Source organism: Vitis riparia, chromosome 19, assembly GCF_004353265.1.
Source record: "Vitis riparia cultivar Riparia Gloire de Montpellier isolate 1030 chromosome 19, EGFV_Vit.rip_1.0, whole genome shotgun sequence".
Taxonomy (NCBI): domain Eukaryota; kingdom Viridiplantae; phylum Streptophyta; class Magnoliopsida; order Vitales; family Vitaceae; genus Vitis; species Vitis riparia.
Window position 1 is genome coordinate 3,094,835 of NC_048449.1, and position 25,139 is coordinate 3,119,973.

The window sequence follows — 25,139 nt, forward strand, 5'->3', positions numbered from 1 at the left end:
TAGAACGAGCTGTAGGCTTGGCATTTATAGAAAAATATACAAAAGTAGCAATTCTCCACTTCTTTTTCTTCGAAATTTTTTTTATATACACAATGCATTTGATCAGAAGGCTGTTCTCAATCTTCACATTGCTTGCATCTGGTATGATCGAATGACAAAATTTGTTATGTAGTTTGTCATAATCAATTACTATATCTTCCTTTTGAAAAGAAACCTCAGCAAAACAAATTGCTGTGATTGATTTTTTTTTTTTTTTCAATTTTTTTTCTATCTATCTATTCTTCTCCATTTATAACACCAAATTTTCCTTCTTTTTGATGATGGGGTCTTTGATAATTTTGGTGGGGATCTACCAAACTAAACCATCTCCAAAATCTTGATGTTTCCAGCAGAGTTTGCAGCAACTAAGGTGGATGATTGGCCGCGCCAACATACAGAAGAGATGAATTGTGCAGAATCATCTGATTCATAGTCAGAGTCCATGCTGTTGAATTTGAATGTCAGTGCTGGCATGGGGAAGGCCTTGTGGTAGATGACAACCTGATAAACACAGAACAAGAAAAGCATTAGAAATGAACGAAAATTTATTGAAAATATCCATTAACATGGTATTAAAAGAGAAAACGAAAAGAGAAATCTTAACCTAACACACCCATAATGTTTCTTTACAAGTAGGACTTTCTCTTTTGTGTGTGAACAGTTCTGAAATGCTTTCTTAAATCTTTCCACCATCATTTTATTTCCATCAGAAACAGAGAAGCATAAATGCAGATTCAAAAATCCCAATCCTTTGATAGAATATGCATGAGAACCAACATCTGAGAAATTTTGGAAGTCCTGTTTGGAATTACATTTAATTTCTGCATTTAAGAGTACCATAAGTAAAAAGTATTAAGTAATCACTACTATAATACCGTTGAATTTTATGTTTGGAAACTTGACTCTTAAAAGCTACTTTTCGCATTCAAGAATATTTCCCAAATAGGGTTATAAACTGAGTTACTGTCTAAAAATTTACGGCAAATGATAACCGATGCAGCTAATCCAAATAGCTGGGAGAGTTGAGCTTTGATACATAATTAACAAAAGAGAAAAACAATCAATGGACAAGTTGGTGCTCGGATTGAGAAGTAGATTTTGATAGAATGTAGAGCCAGAATCAAGGGTATTGAATTGACAAAATAATCCGCCAATTTACAAAACCCCTACTTGGGCTTTTGATTCTTGAGTGCCTCTACTTGCTTATTTTTTAGTTCAAACATAAAATAAATAAGAAACTAAACAAAGTTGCTTTTCGGATGGCTATCTCTACGCAGGGATGGACAAGCCGGGTTCTTCCATATGAAGGAAGAAGACTACCAATTGGTATGCACCCATCAAAATGGCCGTAGGGGCAAAAAATTGTAATTTAGTCATTTTTTCCACTTACCATATACCCCAAACAAGACGATTTTGCCACAAGACTTGTCGGTAAACCCTATATGAAGTACATGGAAAAGAAACTTCAAGGAAAGAATCACTCTTTAGTGACAATGTAACTTCAATAGTTCTATAATAAACTTCAGTTGCAACGGCTGACTTGTACTACTCTTAAAAATGTGGTATCGGTTTTTTTAGGAAGTGGCCCAACGATAATGTGAGGAACCCAAAGAAACAGTAAGTATCAAAAATCATTTTCCTAATAAAAACTAGGTGGGTTGATATATGAAGTACCTCATTTGCTTCTGAGCCCGTAGCAATGTAACCATCGGATACAGACAAACCTACAAAGTTCTGCAACAAGGAGAACATACATCAGCAACAAAACATACATAAACCAAAGGCATATTTCAACAATGAATTAATACATGAAAAAATCACACGTTTGAACTGATTTCTAGAAGATAAATTACATAAATAAGATGAAAAACTGTGTTATGATATTTGACTGTCTGATAGTGACAATATGCAAATACAGGGAAAACTTACCATAATAAACTGACACAACAAAGAAGAAATTCTTCATATCTGAGAATCTTCTTTCCTTCATCTTCTTCCTTTTCCAAACATTAACTATTTAATATTTTCTTGAGTAAAGTCCAAAAATGGATTCTTAACAGAATTATACAGAGATGGGTCTCCAGCTACCACAAAAATTATGCAGAGATGAATCTCTAGATAGAGAATTTATTGAAGATATAGCTCATGGGCGTATCGTCGTCAAAGTTCTACAATAAAGGCAATGACTTTCTCAATTCGTATCCAATCTTTCGTGCTTTTAAAAGGGGACAGTGCTTACTGAAGGTCTGATATTAGCTTCCCCTACCATGTGCCAATTTTTTTACCAACACTATCAATATAGTTTGTGATCACAGTGTCACCAAAAATGTTTTTTAACTCACTCAAATGAACACATAAAATATTGATGTAAATCACAGGAAGAATGGAGCAAAGTGTAATCTTATCAAGAAAATAAAAATTAACAGTGCAATCATATTATCTTGAAGAACAAGCAGGTTTACAAACTAAATACCACAATATAAGCTAAAAGATGATTGATACAATATGGAGAGCAAATGTACCTTTACATTCTGATGGCCAGTGAATGATTGAAGTGGACCTTCAAGAACCCGAGCCGTGCACATTGACAAATCCCAGAGCTTCAGAGTGTTATCCGTGGATGCAGAAACAAGATGCGTTGAATCTACAAACTTGACGTAACTCACAGTCTTATTGTGCCCAAGTAATGTGCACAGAGGTATTTTTGAGTTACGGAGATCATAGTAATAAATTCTATGATCAGCTGAACCAAAAGCAAGGTAACGGCCAGAGTCTGGGGTAAACTGAACACAGCATACATTGGCCTTCGTTTTGATGGTACCAACACTTACTCCCTGCAGTAGCAACCCATGTAAGAAAAACAACTTATTATACATCCAGAATTCCATATGCACGACTGTAATTAGATGACTGCAGTACGTTTAGTTTCAAAGCTGACATCCACCAAGTGCAAAAATAGAATTGCCTGATTGATACTCCATAGCTTAACTGAACCATCATCACTGCCGCTAGCCAACATTGTTGGATCTGCTAATGAGTAGTCGATGGACCATACACGCCTCTCATGCTCTCTCATTTCTGTAAGTACTTGACTTCTTGTAACATCCCATACCTGGACATTTTACAATTAAGCAACATCTATAACATGATAGACAGCTAAAAGGTAAAAATGAGATGGATGAGGCTTGACCTACCTGTACTACACCTTCAAAGTTACTGGAAGCAATCTGGCTTTTGATATAACTATTCCAACATATACTGCTTAGCTTTGACCTACAAGCCATTTCAACTACAGGATAGTGGATATCACGATCTTCATTTAGGATTGAATTACATTCAAATACTTTAATCTTCTTATTTACACCAGCTGTAGCAAAAAGTTCTCCATCCCGATCAAAACTGACAGAGCATACTAGGTTGGAAGAATTTAATAGATCCCCTTGCTTCAAGTCTGCTTTAACTTTTAACTTACTGAAAGATAGATACTTGCACAAACCATCAAGAAATGGATTTATCCATCCACTTTGTCCGTGCTCATTGTACTGGTCTTTTGATGCCAAATTATTAACTGAACTTCTTTCAGTTACAACAATAGATCCTCTACCATTACTACTCGGGGGGGAGATTTTATTGGATGGTTTCCCTGATGGCTTTGTTGGCTTGTGTCTTGTCAAAAGATAAGCTGACTCTAGTTTCTTAAAGTTCTTCATTAATCGAGAACTTTTGGAAATGAGAATTTCTGGATTTTCAGCATTCATGCCCAACTTTTGGCCATTGTTTAAAGTATCATCCAATTCCTTTATGTGATGAACTCCTTGTCTGAATCTTTTCCTAGACCTGACACTAGTGGAATCCTCATTTTCATCAACATCCATTGGAGAAAGATCAGATGTTGATTGATCATCCTTGACCAGTTCTTGGTATGAGCCTCCCCTTTTCCTAAGAATAGCTTGCTGTTTTCCGACTTCTTCAATATCAGAAGATAGAAAAGAAATGGTATCTTGCAACTTATCCACAGCTCCCTGTTTTCTTTGTTGCATCAACAAAAGAAATTCCAGCAACAATTCCTGCTCCTCTATTCTCTCTCTAAGCTCTATTGCTGCTTCACGTTCTTCCATTTTGTCCCTTGGTTCGGTAAGAAACTCGCTTTGTAACAATTCACTGTTATACATGGCATAAAAACAAAAATTATCTTACTTAATCCAAAAGATAGAATGGTTAAAAAACGCTTCTTGTATGTGCAAACTGAATTGCTTAACCATCCATGGCAATAGATCAATAGAAAGCAGATCAAAATGCTGCAAATATCCTACAGCCCAATACTGGAGTAGATGAAACAAGAGTACAGTCACAATCTCTCATAAATTACTACTTTATTTTTTATTGGTTTTGGGTTGAACATAGAATTCTTAAAAGTCACCTTCCAATCTGACCTGGTCAGAACATTCCATGAATGATAATATTCTGAATCTAATTTGGACAAACCATACTGAATAGTCTGAATTACCACAAATTTTGATGCCAATTTTCAAATTGAATAGGGAAACATGCATGAGCCTGAATTTTGAACAGGAAGATTCATATAAACCAATTTAATCTCATCAAAGGAGGGCCAGAGTCTTAAAAAATATTGCTCCCCTATTATGAGTTATTGGAGATATATGACTCTCTAGATAATGTTGTATACAAAGAAAAAATTTAGATATTTAGTGTCAGTGTCAGTAGTTGCTATTTTTAGGAGAAAAAGCAGTAATTTGGTTTTGGTGAATTGACTTGTAAGTTTTTAGGTGGTCCTATTATTAAGAGAGATTTTATCTCAAGGAAAGTTTGTTCCTGTTAGTCTTATTGAAAGAATTTTCCTTGAAGCAACCACTATCCATTCTTTTCTTTTTCTTTTTCTTTGCTTTTATTAATTAATCAAAACAAGGCCATGAGAGGCCCATATCCAAGGGTTACAAAACATTCCCCTACCTAGACCAACAGCTGGCTTCTGTATTTCTCAAACATCTAATATGTAAAATATATTCATACCAAGGAAAAACAAGATCGTTTTAAAAGACCATTGAGGCTTGTCTTAAGGCTAGGCCACACAAATTAGCATTGATGATATGGCTTCAATAAAGTGTAATCAAGGTTTACACCTATTGAGGGTTAGAGCCTAGAAGCTATAACCTTATGGCTATAACCTTGAAGCTATTGAGGCTTAATGTCACGGACTTAGTCGTCTCCTAAGCTTGTGCGGCACTTAGACAAGTCAAGACGCTTGATCTTGCTAAGTCAACCTTACTCCCAATGCTTAGCTTGCTAGGCTAAGACACTCGCGACTCGGAAGTTGTAGAAGGCGTAGTAAGCAACTCTTAAAGAATAGAAGCTCTTATTACTCAAGGAAGTTTTTACAAGTGCTTTGAGGACTCACTTGCTTGATTAGGAAGTGATTTGGGTGGTGCCTTGACCAAATGAGGCCCTCACCTATTTATAGGAACCAATGGAACTTTCTGGAACCTTGGAGGGTTCCTTACAAATCAAGAAGATTCTAGAATACCCTACATAATTCTATGTACAACCCTATGTACAAGAGATCTCTAAAATTCTCTAAAAAGCCTTAGACTCCTTTCATGCCTTCCACCATAGTGTAGAGATGTGTGGACATCTTTAGGCATCTCTAGAACCTTCCACACTCTTCCCTCCAATGGCTTAGTGTAGATGGCTCCAGGAGTCTCCAGAAGCTTCCTGGGCTCTATATTAACCCATGAGGAGGCTCATTTGAAGCATCCTGTGACACTCTCCCCCACCTATGCCGTCGACATCCTCGTCGTTGCCTCTTTCTGAAATTTCTCGATGTGTTTCCAGAACCTTCTCAAGGCATTCGCATGTTCCCAGCTTACCTGCCTCCTAGGTAGTCATTTCCATTGGACTAGATACTCAATCACAGGAGGGACCCCTTGTCTCCTGATGACCCGTTCAACCAGGATATTTTTCACCTCCTTTTCTCGTGAAGCCTCGGATGGATGCAGATCCCTGCACTTTCGATGCTTGGAGTGCTGCTTCCTCTTACCCATCAAGTTCACCTTTCCCTTGGTGACCATGTTGATGTATGTGTGGGCTACCTCAGCTCGCTCCCCTTTTGCCTCTTTTACTTGCACCCCTGATAGTAAGGAGGTCTTAGGCGTACTAGGATTTGGGTTGAATTGGAGGGCACCTAGTAGCTGCATCAAGCCCATATGTGTCGTCCTCCTGTTCCCTCTCCTTGATCATGGCATTGAGCGCCTTCATTTTTGGACAATTCCGTGCCCAATGTGGACCATCACATAGGAAGCATTTGATTTTAGGCGTAAACTCCTTCCTTTCCGCCTTACCCCTTCCTTCTCGTACATTAGGCGTCTTGCCTGATCCCATTTTAGGAGCATTGTGGTCCTTTGAGACCTCGTCTCCCCCACCCGTGGCGTGGCCATCCTCCAAAGACTCAACCTTGGATGAGTCTCCCCTCTTGTAATCCGTTAAAGACTCTGCTACTACCATAGCAGTGGCTAAGTCTTAAACGCCTCGACGCCTTACTTCCTGCTCGGCCCACCCTTACAGGTTATCCATGAAGTTGAATAGCAACTCCTCCTCAATCATGCTAGGAATCTCAAGCATGAGTGAAGAGAATTCCTTGACATAGTTGCGTATCAAGCCTGTGTGCTTGAGACACCTCATGTTTTTCCTAGCTAAGTAAGCCACGTCCTCGGGGTAGAATTGCCTCTTAATCTCCCTCTTGAAGTCCTCCCACGTCTCTATGGTGCAAATGCTTTTCTCCATATCGGCAAACCTCCGACGCCACCATAGAGTAGTTGTGTCAGTAAGGTAGAGGGTTGCAGTTCTTACCTTAGTCGCCTCATCAGTCAATGCGATAGCCTCGAAGTATCGCTCCATATGCCATAAGAAGTTATCCAACTCCTTGGCATCCCGCTTGCCACTAAACCCATGTGGCTTCGGCACCTCCACCCTAGATGCCTTCTGTGTGGCCATGACCCATGCCGACACAGCAACCTTGTAGATGACCAACTCCTGCCTAACCTTCTGGTCTCGGGACTCCATTCGAGTGGCCAAGGCCTCTATCCTTGACTCCATGCTAGCAAGCATGCTCAAGACCTTTCCTTGGAAGGACACAAACTCCTCGTGCGACATTGGCTGAACCTGTGAGACTAGCACCCTCTCACGAAGGTCTTGGATCTACTCCCTTAGATCCTCTAAGCCCTTCTCCATGCCTTACTTGATCAAGTCCAACCCCTCCCGAGTGTCCGTCATGGCTAGCTCCACCTTAGCTAACCTTGCCTCCATGTTGGCAACGACATCACGAGATTTATCCTTCTTGCCCCTGCCCCGTGCAGTAGGCTCAGTCTCCCTCCCACGGGTTTGCTCGCTAGTCTCCTCCACGTTAGAGCCCGACATGCTTCCTTTACTATGCCCGCTTCGTAGTCACGCTCTGATACCACTTGTAACGGACTTAGTCGTCTCCTAAGCTTGTGCGGCACTTAGACAAGTCAAAACGCTTGATCTTGCTAAGTCAGCCTTACTCCCAATGCTTAGCTTGCTAGGCTAAGACACTCGCGACTCGAAAGTTGTAGAAGGCGCAGTAGGCAACTCTTAAAGAATAAAAGTTCTTATTACTCAAGGAAGCTTTTACAATTGTTTTGAGGACTCGCTTGGTTAGGAAGTGATTTGGGTGGTGCCTTGGCCAAATGAGGTCCTCACCTATTTATAGGCACCAATGAAACTCTCTCGAACCTTGGAGGGTTCCTTACAAATCAAGAAGATTCTAGAATACCCTACACAATTCTATGTACAACCCTATGTACAAGAGATCTCTAGAATTCTCTAGAAAGCCTTGGACTCCTCTCATGCCTTCCACCATAGTGTAGAGATGTATGGACATCTCTAGGCATCTCTAGAACCTTCCACACTCTTCCCTCCAATGACTTAGTGTAGATGGTTCCAGGAGTCTCCAGAAGTTTCCTGGGCTCTATATAAACCCATGAGGAGGCTTATTTGAAGCATCCTGTGACATTAAGCCTCAAATATACAAAGGCTTCTAATAGGTTTAGGGTCTTTGCAGCCTTTTTGTATATATTTTCTTAGAGGTTTAAACGTCAATATTCAATGGTTTTAACGAGTTGTGTTTTTGTGGGGTTCTAGTGTAGATCTATAAATTTTGTTTTGGGTCCAAGACTAGGGCTAAACGTTTTACAAAGGGCAAATTGACCAAAGGAAAAAATCACTACAATTGATGAATGAAGAAGAAGAAGAAGGAGAATGAGTGGACATTAACTCTAATGAGGATAGTAGAGCATATAATCATGATTCCTTGAAGGATTCCACTAGTGATTTTTTGGATAGCCTTGAAGGATTCTACTAGTGATTTTTTGGATAGGCTCGAAGGATTCTACTAGTGATGGTGATAATAGGATTGTAGATTATTTGATAAGGCAATGGGAAGAGTAGGATTTTAAAAGAGAGAAAAATGAACTAAATTAGAAACTATAAAGATAAACAATTAATTTGATTATTCTGAATTGTATAATTTTCTAATTATTCAATTTTCATGTAATTTTATTAGCATTTTTCCATTTTTTGGGATTTCTCTTTTTTTCATTATTTATATATTTGTTTAAATTGAGGCTTACACCTTGCTCTGCTTCAAAGCTTATGCCTCACCTCACTGGGGCAAAATGCCTCAAGACCACCTTTAGCCTTTTAAAACATTGGGCAAGATACAAGCTAATCTAGCATCCTCAATGATATATTTCCATGGTTATTATAAACCACAAATCTAATGGAAAATTTTTAATTTTACTATCTTTTGGCTCTCTCTAGAAAGCTTCTTCACTTTTGGAAAAGACAAAAGCAGTACATTGATAACCCCTCAAGTTTGATGCTATTTTATGTCATTCCTATCAATAAAGCGGTTGGATCTTCATGTTTGCCCTGGTCTCAATATTATTTTTAAGCATAGTGGCATTGTATTGTTTTGTTCACACTAGATTAATCCAATTCAAAGAAATAGTAGCATTATTAAAACAAGCAAACATTAAAAATTCAGCCTATTAATTCTGAAAAACTGCAATGCAAGAAACCCATATCTTACCCACATATCCCATAAAAAACAATGCATTAGCACCCATGTCCAGAGAAATGTTTCATGTCAATTATATATCATCGCTTGTTAGTAATCCCATCACCATTACTCTAAGAAAGATATTACTTTTAAGGCATAGAGAGCACCAAGGTGCTTTTGACTGTCCAACAATATAAACCCCAACATATGCCCCATAAACTAACACCATCCTGACATATTGATTAGGATACTCTTTATACTCCTAACAGAATGAGTGTAGCCCAGAAGGAGACAAGAACACAATTTTCCGGAATAAACTACAGCATTATGGCCTATAAGTTACCACCTAGAAAAGGATGAACAGATATGACCACTGCTAAAGTACATATTTGATTAATTGAATTTGCACCATATGGGCTAACACATTCCTTTGTGCAGTAGGTGAATTCTTCACAATCTTCTTCAAGTTTAGATGGAAATTCCATATCCATTCTCAAGCTTGGAAAGAGTTCCCAGTGACAATTTGTTTGATGGTGGCAAAAGGAAATATATAGATCTGGATGAACTTTCTCTCATGAAGAGCAAGACACCAGTCACTTAAATTCAGCTCCCAGCAAATAAAATCTAATTTCAAGATTCTGAGGTGGCATCAGATTTTGGGGGGAGAAAAGATGTACATACAGATTAGCCTGGAAAGCTAATTTCAACCTTTCTGAAAGTAGATGATACAACTATCTTAGAGTTGTATTTAATACCATTGTGCTACAATCTATATTAGATATCCAAACCTTACCACTGTGTTAAGAAAAAAGACTAAAACTGAGAAGCAAGAAATAGGAAAAGATGGGATCCATATCCAGGATAACAATGCAGGAAAGATCTGCTGCAAGGAGAAACTACCTTATCTTTGGCCGACTACTTGGCTCAGGGTGCAGCAACCATAGGCAAAATGAAGCTTCCTTTGGCCACTTCAACAACAACTGAGGAGGAAGAACTCGATGCCTCAAACAAGACATAGTTCTGCTCTTTTCTTCTCTTGAGCTAAATGTGCAGAATAACTGCTCACAAGTACAACACTCACATCAGGTTGTAGAAAGAAAATAAATAGACATAAGTCCTAAGACTTTGAAGTCAGCTCTAACCACTGGTAGAAGGAAATAAAACAAACACAAAAAAAAAATCCAAAAATTCAAACACGAATTGAACTATTTCCAGACCTCAAAAAGGAGGACGCCCAATTGGTAAATATCAGAAGCACAGGAAGTCTGAGCACCAGAAATCTCTTCTGGACTCGTGTACCAATTGGTTTCCATGAGCAATATCTCCTTCATCGGAAAGGTTTGCTTCTTTTCTTCTGATTGTTCAACACTTCTTCTATCTGTACTTTTATATTCTTCTCTATCTTCTACTACTAATGTCACATGTGTTGCAGAAACTGAACTTGATTGCATGCAACTGGTTTCTGATGATACAATCTGAGAAGCATTTGTTGGCATTATCGTGGGTAAAAAATCTTCATTTCCTGACCGGCTTTTCTGCAGATGCAAGTCATCAGGCAAAGAAGATAATCCATTATCCTCCTCGGTATGGCTGTTCGACCCATCCTCCAAAGAATCAGAACCTGAATCTGAGCAGGATACTGACTCAATAAAGGAAACATGGTTGAAAGATGACATGACAAAACAGGAAGGCCTCACATTATTAACAACTACTCCTTGTGAATGTGCTGCATTAACAATTTCTGCAATTTGAGTAAATATGTGCAAACATTCAAGCGCATCAACTCTTCGTTCTGGTTTGTCCAACCAATGCCTCAAGCTAACATCACCCCATTCTATTGCCCGAACAAAAGGGTCCAAAGCTACATCATCATCACAAACTTGAGAAATACCGACCTGGTTTTTATGGTTCTTAGTATGAGACGACAGAACATGATCTCTCTCCTTCCTCCCAGATATAAATCCAGAATCATGTGATGCACCTCCAGACAAGCCAATTCTATTCGCATGACGCTGCCTGGGATTTCTCCTGTGCGAAACTATAGAAACATTCAATCCCCTAGAAATATCAGAATTACGCCAACCCGACTCAGAAGAACCCTCCATTGTCATCCACCTATAGCTGAATGCAATCCAGAGCACACACATCTAAAAAATAGAGGAATCCTCCTACTTCCACCACACTCTCTCACTTCCACCATCACCATTTTGTATCAAAAACACATTTCAGCGGCACCCACAAACCAGCTTCGCCATCGAAGAATTCCCTGCCGGGCACACAGACATGGATAAATGAACTTTTGAGCAAGCAATTTCCACCACAAACAGCAGCTCATTCAACAATGATAGAAAAACTAAACAATTCTTAAGAAAACATTGAACCACCCATCAAATTATAAGCAAAAGCACCGCCACCAAGAAAAAGCCCATCAAAGAAAATCATATATACCATAAACATGGAGGAAAAAGAAATGAAAAATCAAACTTCCCCGTAAAAAAACTGTACAGTTTTAGACCCAAAGAAAGATTACTAGCAGAAAAAACACAAGCACAAACACCATCATCATCCTCAGAAACCCACCAAAGACAATTAAGATAAACCTATGAATAGTGCGTAGGGGATAAAAGAGAAAAAAAAATAGGAATCACCACCAGCACGGTGACCCGCTTAAAACCCACCAAAAAAAAAAAATCATATAATCTAGAAAACTGAAAACAGAATTATCAAATTACCCATCAAATAACATACCCATACACAGATAGAGAAGGAGAAGAGAGAAGAGAGAAGAGAGCAGTACCGTAGCCAAGAGAGAGCATCTGTTTCCACACTCCCCCAACATGTGAACAGAAGCACACGGGAACACCCAAAAACGAAAAAACATTTTATCCCACAACTTTACTCCACAGCCTCATATATTCCCCATTATTTTCTCAAGACAAAAAACAAAGAAATCTCACCCACAAAAAACCCACATCCCCTTTTTTTTCTAATCAAACCCCGAAAATCAGAAAAAACAAAAAACAAAAAAAAAAAATTCATCTTCCACGGTTCTACCCAGAAATCTCCAACCCATTTTCCATCTTTCCATGAACCCTCGATGTCCACCAAAAATCACTCTTTATTCCATTGATTCTTTTCAAAAACCTCCCACACACCACACCCCTATTTCATTATCTTCCCCCTATTTTCCATGTAGCCTACGTGGCGCAGCCGTCTCCTCTAGTTTGTCTCACATCGGTACCAAACTGGGAATTTCGCACACCAGTGGACCCAAAAAGGAAATTGCCTCTTTTCGTGTGAAATAATATAAAATTAAACAAATTTATCATCGAAGCTGTAAACGCAGAGCAATCATTTCCTAAAGTGGAAAGGTTCAACTTGGGTCAAAAACAGTGGTCAAGAAATTCAAACCATATCAATTAAGGGATTAATTTAATCCCCATCCAATCATCCAAACTTATGAAAGTAATCAATATACATATAGTTTATAAATTTCAGATTATTTAATACATAACTTTCTCTGAAAGTAATGCCACTTATATAAGATAATATAATTGGTAGGGTAGGGATAACTACAACATTAGAAAACATGCATGTTTGGATCAAAGAATTGGGATAATTTCATTCCCAATATACACTTAATTATCATTAATTTAAATTTTTATCAAATATCTTTTATTTTTCTTTTATCATTTTCATTTATTTTTATTTTTATTTAAAATAAATAAAGTATTTTATAAAATTTTGTATAACCCGTAACCTAAAGGAGCTTTCGTGGTTTTAGAAACTCTCTCTTATCCTATGAGTCACAGTATAAATAAAATTTATTTTTAAGAAATACATGTAAATACATAAAACAAATATTCCAAGTTGTAAACATAATTTTATTGTAGAAAACATGGCTTACATTTTCAATGATTATTTGTAGAAAATTGCTTCCAAAAGCCTTCCAAACAAACCTTAACAATTTTCTTTTGAAAATTGTAAAGAAAAAATATCTATAAATAAATTTGAAGTTAATAAATTATCTTTATATTTATTTTTAAACTTATGTTTTTATTTTATCTTTTATAAAAAGATTAAATAAATTAAAACACATAAAATTTTAATTAATTTTAATTACATTTAATTTTTTGTCGTATAAAATACTATAAATTAAATATGAAAAAAATCATTTTCTTTAATATTTTTAGCTTCATTTCCTTAATATCTTTCAAATATATATATATATATAGTCTTTTATGATGATGAGACAATTCCAAGTAAATGAAAACCTTTACTACCTATTTGATAACGGTTTTAAAAAATAATTATAAAAGCTAGTTTTTAAGAATAATTTTTAAAAACTATTTTCTGGATTTTGTAGAACAAATATTCCTTTGAAAACTTACAATGTTTTTAATTTATTTTTAAATATATTTTAAAAATAAATTTTATATCTAATATTTTATTTTTAATCATTTTGTATAATTATTTGTTAAAACAACATCCTAAAAATAAGTGAAAAAAAAAAACAATTTTTAATTGTCAAACATATTTTTTTATTCTTCAACATATTTTTAAAAGAGCTAATAAAAATTTGTATAAATATATTTTTAAAATTTCTTATTTTAGTTATCAATATAAGCATTTTTCTTAATTAATGTAAGGAATTTTTTTTTTTCATGAAAATGGAATTGAGTCATCGTAAGACTCACTATAATCGATTGAATAACACCCCAGTATGATTGATATTTTAAATTTCGGGATTGAACTTTATTGCAAGAACACTTCCCAAACAGAGCCTTGATTTTTCAACATGTCTCCAAGACTCGACCAAAACAAGGGTACCAACAGAGCTAGGGTCAGTTTGGCAGAGCTTTAACTCATTCTCAATCAAGTGTTTCTTTGAAAAGATTAGCTGAGACTGGCAGGGAGTCAGAGACCATGGTCACATATATAATGTAAGTCTCTGTTTGGAAACGGATAAGAATTCGGCATGGCCAAGTGTAATTTATAGTTTTGCTTGTCCTATCAGAAGCCGGAACAAAAGGAATCAAAATTGAGTATTTGAGGGTAAACTTCAAGGCCGACTCTCACTTTCTACAAAAGGGGGAACGAAAGGAAGTGGATAAAATCCCATTCAAAACCTGGTTCTGGGTATGAGAAGAATTCTTAGTTTCAGTAGTGGAGTCATGTAAGAGGTGCCAAAAACAGAATAAGATTGATGCATTCAGAATGATGAGAGCAACTAAAATACTATCTTCATCAATTTCATATTTCACATATTCTCAAGAGCTTATGGCTAACGATTAGCTCTACAAGAATGGCTCATTATAGAGACTGCAGTTGCAGAGTGAAAATAGAATACATGTAATAAATTGCAGACAGAGAGAGGTTTCCAAGTCTGCTTAGGCCTTAGCTAAGAATGGCCACCAGCCACATTTCACCAAACACCCCCTATACAACCCAACATTCGCCATCCACACACCCAGTTACTCATATTTGGCAAGGGAACTTACCGGCTATATATTTCTGAAATGGTCTCTTTCATTGACAAAAGCTTATCTTCATCTGGGTTAATCCAGCTCAACGACCAGAAACAAATAAAGAATTGGCTGATATTTTGTTCCCTTCAACCTGAACTTTTCTGAGTTTTTCCCTGTCTAGACGTGCTCGTCTTTCAGCATCTTGTATCTGGCGGTCGTGGTCCTTTAGCATCTGATCCACCTTGCCTGAGGGAACAAGTAGTGGGCCAGAGTAGTGAATCTTGTGACCCTTTGACCCATACCCAAGCTGGAGAAAAATGTTAAGGTCAAGAACCATGTATCAGGCACTAAAAAACACATGAATCAGAATGAACTAAGCACTTCTATTCTTGCAGAGAGTGGTTGGCAAACAAGAAAAAGAGAAAAAATAAATAAGTAAATAAATGCACGACTCGGTTTCAGGATTCAGAATTGTTGATTCTTCCACTTCCCATAATATAGCAGCATATAAAACCAAGAAACAATGTATATGTTTACCCAAACATTGTAAAAATACATTGCTACTTGACGATGTGTGAATGCAGCTAGTTAATGATAAGCATGTTTCCAAGACCCAAGAAGTTTGATTAGAAAATTTATTTAAAAAGACAGCATATGTCCAACTACTTACAAGAACTGGATCTTTGCTGGTCGTTCTTCCATCTTCTTTCTGAGTACATCTGCCGGCACCCTGCATTTGATGCTTCTGATCCTGCTGTATTGTGGATTCTGAGGCCTCCTTGAAGGATCCTGGAAACCTGACTATTAGTTTTGAGACATCTGGTTGTGATGAACCAGACTTTTCTCTGCGATCTTCAGACAACAAGCTCCTCCTGGCTGCTACTAAACTCGACATGGTTGACAAGTCGGCTCCAGTCGAAACCTTTGGAGCATCATCCAGGTTTTTCCCAGCCTTTGCCCACACAGCCCGGTGAGACAGTGGGCCTGAATGGGAGGCTCTCTTATGAAGAGGACCTTGGGTATCTATGCTTCCATCTTCTATAGCTTGAGACGCCCTAGGAGGGTCTATTGGAAAACCAGAAGCAACTTCTTCTGGATGAGGATTGAACTTCTCACTCCGGCTCTTCGAATTGGACTGACCTTGTCTTTTCTGCAAGATGACCATTTTCACCACCATAAAGGTGAAAAAGAAACCAAAAAGAAAAAAAAAAAAAAAAAAAAAAGATTTAACAAACAAAAAGCAATGAGAGATTGAAAGAGTGGCTGATTTATGTTGAAATCTCAAAAAGACTTGGGTAAATGTTAAGGAAACTACAATATCATGAGGGCAGTGATCTCACCTTACTAAATAGCTATATCTACCAAACATGAAAATTATTGAGTACGAAAACAGAACTTCATTCACTTTACAGAGCAACCTAATCCATAAAAATAGGAATGGTCCCTAATTAAAAGAATACAAATATTTTGACCAAATTTCTAGGTGAAATATCACCCTGCCAGTTATAACAAAATGCTCTGTATTTTTTAACTAACAAAAGTTGTAACATATGCTCTTTATATGGTCATTATGAAATCATAATAAAAAACAAGAAATTGGGAGTTTTCTGACAACCACTCCAACCTCAGATACTGCATTCCTTTTTTTTTCCTTTTTCTTTTTGACAGTCAAAAAATAGAATAAATATATCGATATAAACATCTAATAAAAGCAGAGGTGCAAACCCCTATATAGATACAGCATCCATTTCCTCTTTCCATCCCTCTATATTCTTCGCATTCAAATAGAGCATAAAAGAACAAAAGATTATTGACATGTAGCACTAGCTTAAGATTGGTCATATAGCAACTAGAAATTGGTAGTTCTCATCACCATCTTTCTCTCTTGCTCATGCTAATTCTTACAGAGGAACATATTCACCAGATTACAAGATCAATTTTTCTACTTGGCGCCAACAAAAAGTTGCAACTCAATTTCTACTCAGAAACTGTCTGATCCTCAACATGAATATGGCTCTACAAAAAACCTTGATACCTCTCGCAACCTAGAAGACCCCCTCAGTTTATCGATTCATGAAATTAGCAAGTTTTTTTAAACAATCCACTGTTTCAGTCTAGCTAGAAATAAATTATGAAAAAGAATTTTGAAAGAATTTTTGTACAAACTGTAATGCTAAATTAAAACCTCTCTATGCACATGCAGCCCAAGTTTTTTGCAATGTTTGATGTCACGGGAAGAGAGTTAATGGGAAAACAATTTGGATGGATAATGGCATTTGTACCTTGTAAAAGAACATACATGACCCAATATTTAGAAACAGTCCAAGTTACCTGCATTGACAGGACTAATTCAGCATTGGCATCAGGTGCTGGAACCGCTCGAGACTCTCTTATTCCTTTCCTTTCATGGTCAAGTCTCTGGCCCTTTCCTGCTGCTCCTTGTCTACAAATGATAATAACAAGAACAAGTTTATCAGTACATACACCACTCTTTCTTTTTCTTTTTTCCTTTTTTCCTCTCTCTTTTTTGATAGGCAAATGTATGATTTATTTCCTTAGCAGTGGCTGGAGCATAAAAAAGAACATGTCGAAGTAGCAAATGCAACAAACATATTATCTTCCTAATAATGCATTATAAAATGAAGCCAATAGAATCACTAAAATCCAACAAATGGAATGATAAGTAGTATCAGCAATTGAAGGGGCATAATAGCTAAAAATTTTAAATCCTAAATATCAGTAGTAACAAGTAAATCGCATCTCTAGAATGAGCATCCAATCTGACATAATGCATAGTTCTATAGTGACTGCTTCACAAAATGACAGCATCATTATCTTATCTGCCAAATATTATCATCATAACTGGGCAAAGTGGTTTTAATACAGTTACCACAGCCTGATTCTGTCAGAATGAAGATGTAAAAACAGGCCGCCTCTATAAATGTCACATAGATGCCACTTAAGCATTATTCATTTGGGAAGCCAAAGTATGGCTCCACTTTCAAACAGGATTATATTATGTAGAAAAACAGGGTGCCTTAAGTATACTTAATTGTTAAACATCACAATATGCACTCAAACCATCTAACAATAAGAGTACCTTCTAGCTTCTTCATCTCGTACTTTTGCATCAAACTCTTTGCTGGGAGGATACTTAGGCAAGCTTGAAGGATCACAAGGAAGTGGCTTTACTGTAAAGAACTGGGAAACATAAATCAAAACAAGTCAAGAACTACTACAAGAGTGAGAGAGGAGAGATCAATTAAAAAAGAAGGAAAGGGCTCCCAAAGGACCCAATTTCTCCAGAATTTCATACCTCACTTTTAAGAGCAAAGGCTGCAGATCCACGATCAGCAGGATCTATGGAAAGAAGTGTTTCCATAAGCCCTAATGCAGGTGTAGGAAAGTCTTTAAATGTTTCTGCAACACAGCGCCTATAAGGCTGTTGGGGCTTAAATATGGTTGCATGTGGCAACTTTGATTTTCTCCAATAATCCTCAGATGGAGAGCCACAAAGCTTGAAAATTTTATGCAACTGTTCCACCTACAAAGGAGAAGAACCAAACTTAGTGAGGACATGCTAAAGTTGAAGAAGTAGATGGAGATGTTACTCGATTAGTGGCAGGCCCAACGGAATAATTAAATAGAAAGAATGGGGGCATAGATTCAAAATTCTTCAATGAAGATAAGCAAAAATAGAATGAACAGACTCACAATAGAATATAAGAATGAAAATTTTTCCCTTCAATTCGTTAGTTATAATGAGCTAGACTATAATTTAAATCAGCCCACATCCTATAGAGTCCACAGCTGCCAACTCCACCAATAATAGCACCCCCACTAACAGAAGCATCCTTACCATTATCAACCACCAGCCACTGTATTGCCACCATGTCAACCCATAACATGAACTTCCTTCACCACCAGGCAACCACCACCAACCATCATACTACCAGCACCACCAACATTGCACTACCTCTAAGCCCACTTCCCACCTACACACCATCACAACCTTAGTTGTTAAAATCCTACAATGTACCATTCACAACCTATAATTGCAAAGTGAAACTCAACTGGATTATTTGATTCCAGATCTAAACCGTTTTTTTTCAAGAACTACTTCAAACCCCTCCTTAATTTTACAATGATATAAATTCTAACTGCCATCAATAATTCTGACTTTAATTGAAAGCCAAGTGGTATTGTTTTGTACAAAATAATAGACTCTAATTCTCTCTTCTTTTTTTTTTTTTAACTTTTTCCTTTTTATAGCAAGAACATGGATTAATTGACAAAACCGCATGTTCATGCTAATAAATTGTAAACTCCAAACACTGAAATCCGTTCCTAGTGTCCAATGTGAAATAATTCCAAAGCAACTTCAATGTAAAGTGATGAACCCAAAGATAAGCCAAGTCTTTGGAAACTATCTCCAATTTGCACCATAATCTGCCACAATTTTTGCATTTTGGAAACCTTTCCAACATGAGAATCACACTTTCAATCTGAAATTTATAACGGAAATTTTCATAATGATTGAGGCACTGTTTCACAGTTTATAAATGTGATATAAAAAATCTTCTATGCAGATTTTGTAGCACTAGAAACTTCAAGGTGTTGCAAGGGAAATTCATCACCCAGCAGGGTAAATGAGGGCAAGTTTGGGGCTTGGACTTTATCGTTTAAAATCACATAGGTAGCAAATTCAGGGTTCGGCCATAAGTTAGCAAACTTCAGCTGGATTGTTGAGCCTCATTTTCAGTGAGACTAAAAAAAATTAGTGATTATTATAACATGTTATCTAACACAAATTAAAATGGAAAGTTTCAGTGTTCAGCACTAGTTTGCCATCAAACAGCCATTAAGAGTAAACCTCTTTTCCAACATTTTAGTCATGATCCTGAGATGAATGTCACCATTTTTTGTTTTTTTTTTTTTTTTTTCATATGCCTGAAAGCAAGCAGGTAAAATCAGACTCAATTACTGTTAGTATTTTACATCCAATATTATGTTCAAAACAGAACTCTAATAACAACAAATGCTAGGTATTTTTTCCAAAGAGAAAAAATCTGTAGATTGCACAATCATGATTCCATGAATAACAGGCAGTAATCTGCACATCTTGTGGAAAATAGATAAGCATAAACGATACCTCTGTTCTTCCTGGCATTATAGGCTTGCCAGCATATAGTTCAGCCAGTATACAACCAGTGCTCCATAAATCCACAGCAGTCCCATAGTAAGTGGCTCCAAGTAAGAGCTCAGGTGGCCGGTACCAAAGTGTTACCACACGGCTTGTCAGTGGCTGGATTTGATGGGGATCAAAAAAACTTGCCAAACCAAAGTCTGCTATCTTCAAGATGCCACTGTTGTCAATTAGAAGGTTGGAACCCTTTATATCACGATGCAAAACACCACGGCTGTGACAATGATCAAGTCCACGTAAAAGTTGCTGCATATAACATTTAACCTGCCAATATATAAATAAAACCTCAGAGCTTGCATATCAAAGTAAACAAACATAGATTAAGCTTAATATAAAATATTACTGGATTTATCAAGAACAACACTTTACAAATAAGTGCTATTTTCAAATTTTGCTAATGTAAAATCATGTGATGGCAGTGATGCTAACACTAAGAAACCAAACTTGTAGAAACATCAAATTGAATTTCCAGTTGTAGCCTTATATAAATGAAACTTTGAAGTATAAATCATAATGTAAATTACAACTATTTAATGAGACAAAGCTTGCACAAATACCTGTGGTTCTGTAAACTTGAGACCAGGGTGTGAGGCGAGACCTGCTAGATCATGTTCCATGTACTCAAAAACAAGATACAAGCTGCAAGACATCCTTGATGTGACTAGACCTTCCAGTTTTATTATATTTGGATGATCAAGCCTGCGCAGAACATGAATTTCCCTTGCCATAAAGCGGACACTCTCTGGCTCCAGGTTATCAAACCTAACTTTCTTCAAAGCAACAATTTTCCGTTGGTCCAGATCACGAGCCCTGTAAACATTACTGTAAGTTCCCTGGCCAATCTGCAGAAAAGAAGATGTCAATAAAAAGGAATCCAAATTCAACCAATAATTAGCGTCCACATAAAGAGAAACACTGGGGAACAAGACAAGAATGATCATATCAACCAACCTAATCCTTGTCTAATCCTGTGAAATAATATATCAGATTCTTAGAGGTCCATACCACCTAAACAAGAGATGGATAAAGAAGCAATGAACACAAAACCTAGTTCCAACCATAAGCTAGACATGGTCGTTAACTTATTCAAAAGCTCGAGGTTTGAAGAGACATTGCTCAGGGAATGGCTGAGGAAGCCATATCCCAAAAATTTGGGGACAAGTAAATGAATCTTTTTTTGTCAATTAGAATGCAACTTGCAGGATTCATGTGGGCAAAGGTTTGACTCAAAGTGGTAAAATTTCAGGATTCATATTAATATTGTTAATCATCTGGTTATTTTTGGGGCTCTACTTCTGAGTTTAAAGGTGATGAAGAAATCAGCTAACCAAGCCTTACAGAAGAGGTAGAAAGGTACTGGGCATCACACTTTTGGAAGAGATAGTTGAACTCTCATTCGCATTACACCTAAGCAATCTTCCAACAAATTTTTATGTCACTTAGCTGTAAACGGAGCACAAGTTCGAACAAGTCCAATGCCACTTCTTATAGGTGGTTGAAGAGTTGTTCAAACACTACCTCATTCACTAGAAAACCATATGTCCACTTAAGGACAATATGGAAGAAATTCTAACCCTCACAGAACATGGAGAAAAGTTCAGAGGGGTGCCATGGGATGAGACAGAGAGGTTCCATAGAGGATGTTTCAGATGCAGACGCTGTGGAGTTCAAAAGCACTAAACTGATTAATTTTGCAGAGTTATAAGAGAGTGTCATAGAGTGTAAATAGGAGATTTTAAAAAGGCAACATACTTTTCCTTGGATAAGGAGTTTATGTCTTCTTAGAATCCAATATAATATAGAAATGCTTCTTTAAAGTCTCAATAACCAGAACTATTCAACGTTTGTAGGGGATGACATGCTTTGGTGGAGGCTTATGTTGGGTGGCAAGATGGAAGAAGCTTTAAACTCCAATTAACTTCCATTTTGAATGAGCTACACTCCATAAATGTGAGCAGGATTAGAAACAACACTTTGTGCAAGATTCTCCATTCAATCTTTCTCTGGGATTTGTAACCTAGGTCAGATGAAAGATTTAAAATAGAGGCAAAATTTCCTACCCTTTAAATTCAAATTCTTTGTTCAGACAGGTGATGAGAACAAACTTTGACAGATTGATTCATAGCAGATAAGTGATTTGAGAATCCATATAGATGTGTCACATGTATAAAGGAAGCACTCTTAGTCAGCTTCTTATCCTCATTCATTGTTCATTTGCTTGTAAGTTAGGCAATTCATTATTTTCTCCCTTTGAGGTTTTTATCATCTTTCCATTCACCTAGGTTGAGCAATTTTGTAATTAACAAATTCAAACTTTGATTGGTGAGACTTTTTTTATAGGTAAATTTTTGTTCCCATTGGGACTTGAACCTAGAACCTCCCACAAACCCTTCCTATCCCTTGACCACTTGAGCCAGGCCTCAAGGGCAACTTTGATTGGTGAGACTTGAGACATCCTAGTTTATCAATCTGCTCTACTTTACATTATGGAGAAAATTTTGTAGAAATAAAAAGAAAGAACTTCAAGAACTATGAGCTTCTTGCCTCTAAAGTAGACTTCAATCAGAATGTCCAGCTTTTATTGAATTAACAAAACCTTACAGTCCCTTTCTACTTTAATCACCCATCATCTACGTCAGTTGGCACCCACCGGGTGACATGGGATTCACCACCATGGAAAGCAGCTGATTTAACTGGACCCAAAAAAAAAACCTCTCCTATGATATAACAAGGTAAAAATTTGGATGGTCATAACATTAAAGGTTGCCTGATTTCAACATTTTATTTACTAACCTTATATATTGAAAATTCAAAAAAAATAAAGAAGGAACAAGAAGAATCGGAGTGATTCTTGCACTATTAAGCATATTATATTTTTCCCATTAACAGTAATTAAAGCATTGTGATCACATTGAGGTATATATGGCTGGTAAGTCAACTAAGGAAAATTTCAATTTCCAAGTTTTAGTACCCTACTGTTTTAGTCCTCCATAAAACTCTCATTTACAATACCCATAGATCTATAAGCACATTTTTCAACTATCCAGTTAGCAGAAAATGGAGAAAAATGTTTTTCATGTGTTCGATACAATTCAACTAACTACATAAGTTCTTCCACGTTGAGTTTAAGATAGGACAGTATTTACTGAAATTGAAACCCGACCACTATATTAAGTGATGGCATAATCCTAAGCAGAAAGATCGATCAAATTGAAAGAATTCATTTTCATTTTCATAGTAAGCATTCTCATGATACATAATGCAGGTAATTTCGCAATTGAATCAAGAAAGAAGCATACTTTATCTAGTTTCTCAAAAGAATCGGCCCGCCTTGGTAACCATCCCCTTATAGCTTCTCCAGCCACTGCAGATAACCAAGCAGGCCAACCGGCAGCAACCTGTTCTCCTTCCATTGCTTTCGGGATACTCCCCAATCCCGGATGTTGGGCAACAACATATTCACCCCTCTCCCTCTTCCTCTCAACGTTCTCACCATGCAACCGAACTGAACCATTAGCTTGCTTTTCAATCAGCATTGTCCTCCCATCATTACTATCAAACCTATCTTTTACACGATAAGCTTCCTCCCTCCGGGAGGAGGCTGCCCCTGCCACCCGCAGGTTTGATGATGCCTTACTCGACAACCGTTCTCTTGGACTCTCCCTACTATCCTCAATGGCAGAAGGCTTACAACAAATGCAACCCATCATGCCCCAAATCAACCTCAACAAAACCCTCTTTCACAAACAAAAATCACCCCCCAAATCCTCCACATTCACGCTTTCATCCTCTTCCATGCCTTCTATTACCAAAACAATCCAAGAAAATTAATCAACTAAAACCCAAGATTCAAACTCACACTCATCTCATCCCAACTACACACAACTCAGTAACCAAAATGCTCAACACCTCGAAATCCGCTGATTCACAACTAATGAAACCCCAAAACCCCTTAATTTTTCAAGAATCTAAACCCCAAAATCAGCAACAATGATACAGAAAAAAATACATAGAGGTAGTAACCTGTGAATGATTACGGTTTTGGAGCAGAAAACAAAACCAAATCAAGAGTAGTGAAGGAAGGACATTGGAAACTCTAGAGAGTGACCTGGGGTTAGGGTTTGGAGAGAGAAAGACATGGATCTAGGGCTAGGCAGAGGGGAGAGAGATTTGACAGACAAGTAATGCAGACAAGTTAAGGTTTTTTTTTTTCCCTTTTTTTTTCCTTTTGCTTTTTTTCGTTTGGAGGGGAGAAGGGAGAAAATGTGGATTTAACTACTCGCAAGCGCGTATGTATAGTTGGAAACTGGGAAGACGGCCTGTCGCGGCAGCTTTCAGGCAAGAGAAAAATGTAATTGCGACATTCTCCCCTGCTCTTAACTACCAGGCGCACATGAAAACGCGTTGTTACACTTTCTTTAATTTTTAAAATTCTCATTTTTTTTTTCTTTTTTTATGGTGACAGATTTCCAATTATTATTGTTTGTTATAGTCAGGAAATCGGAGAGAAAATAATGAATAAAGAAAAATAAAATAAATTTAAATCTAATAAATTATTTTATATAATATTTTAAATTCAGTTAACTTATTTTGAATATTTTATATAATAATTAAATACTTTCATGGATACTTAATTTTTTTACTTTTTTTAAATATTTTTTATTTTTAGAACTATATAATAATAATAACAATATTAATAATGATGATAATAATATGTGACCAAGGGATTGAGTCAATAATGAACTCTGACAAATAAAAGGACATGCACCTACCAATATGGGTCCTATGTCCCAATTCAAAGTAAAAATTTAATTTGATAAGATATTTATTCTTTCAAATGAATAATGTTAGAGTACTCACCCTACATTAACAGGGAAAAATTTTTGTTGGATGAGAGGGCTTGTTTTATTCTAATAAGAACAAATTTAATTTCCTTAAAATATATATTTTTTTAGTCTGATTAGTTATTGATCTCGATGTTTAATGATTAAAATATATGACTTTTAATAAAATTTAACGGATGAAACTCGATTTTTTACTCGGAAGTAACATTATTTTATGTTTAAATAATCTTGTTATTAGCTTATATTAATTCACTTTTGCATCAATAAATACCCTTGAATAGTTTTTTTTTAATGAAAAAATATAATTTAAAATACATTTGTCCATGAAAATTTGGATGCCTGCATTAAGTGATACCATGCTTCAATTCAAACTCCCCACATGGCATGTCTTTTTGTTGAATTATTTAAAAAAAAAATTAAAAAAAAAACCTATAAACTCCCTGTAGGCTGCGCGTGGTTCACGCGCTTGCAGAGGGGTGTGAGGCTTG

The 25,139-nt window shown here is 36.7% G+C and overlaps 2 protein-coding genes across 3 annotated transcripts; both read right to left on the reverse strand.

Moving 5' to 3' along the window:
• Positions 1–45: 45 nt before the first annotated feature.
• LOC117909553 (protein SPA1-RELATED 3) lies at positions 46–12,257 on the reverse strand. Of its 2 annotated transcripts, XM_034823592.1 has the most exons (8): positions 11,931–12,252; positions 10,351–11,399; positions 10,034–10,191; positions 3,234–4,200; positions 3,005–3,151; positions 2,562–2,873; positions 1,714–1,773; positions 46–540 (listed from the first exon to the last, which is right to left on the reverse strand). In XM_034823592.1, the coding sequence occupies exons 2-8, from the start codon at positions 11,278–11,280 to the stop codon at positions 358–360; spliced, it is 2,757 nt and encodes a 918-aa protein (XP_034679483.1). In that variant the 5' UTR covers positions 11,281–11,399; positions 11,931–12,252; the 3' UTR covers positions 46–357. The 2 variants fall into 2 exon arrangements, with proteins under 2 accessions (XP_034679483.1, XP_034679484.1); XM_034823593.1 differs by lacking the exons at positions 46–540; positions 1,714–1,773 and having other exon boundaries at positions 2,681–2,873; positions 2,959–3,151; positions 11,931–12,257.
• Positions 12,258–14,344: 2,087 nt separating this feature from the next.
• On the reverse strand, positions 14,345–24,044 carry LOC117908995 (probable serine/threonine-protein kinase At1g54610). The gene is made up of 8 exons (XM_034822882.1): positions 23,107–24,044; positions 20,365–20,649; positions 19,754–20,071; positions 17,918–18,145; positions 17,702–17,802; positions 16,933–17,044; positions 15,272–15,751; positions 14,345–14,908 (listed from the first exon to the last, which is right to left on the reverse strand). Exons 1-8 carry the CDS (start codon positions 23,515–23,517, stop codon positions 14,702–14,704), a joined length of 2,142 nt encoding a protein of 713 aa, XP_034678773.1. The 5' UTR covers positions 23,518–24,044; the 3' UTR covers positions 14,345–14,701.
• Between the last annotated feature and the right edge of the window lie 1,095 nt (positions 24,045–25,139).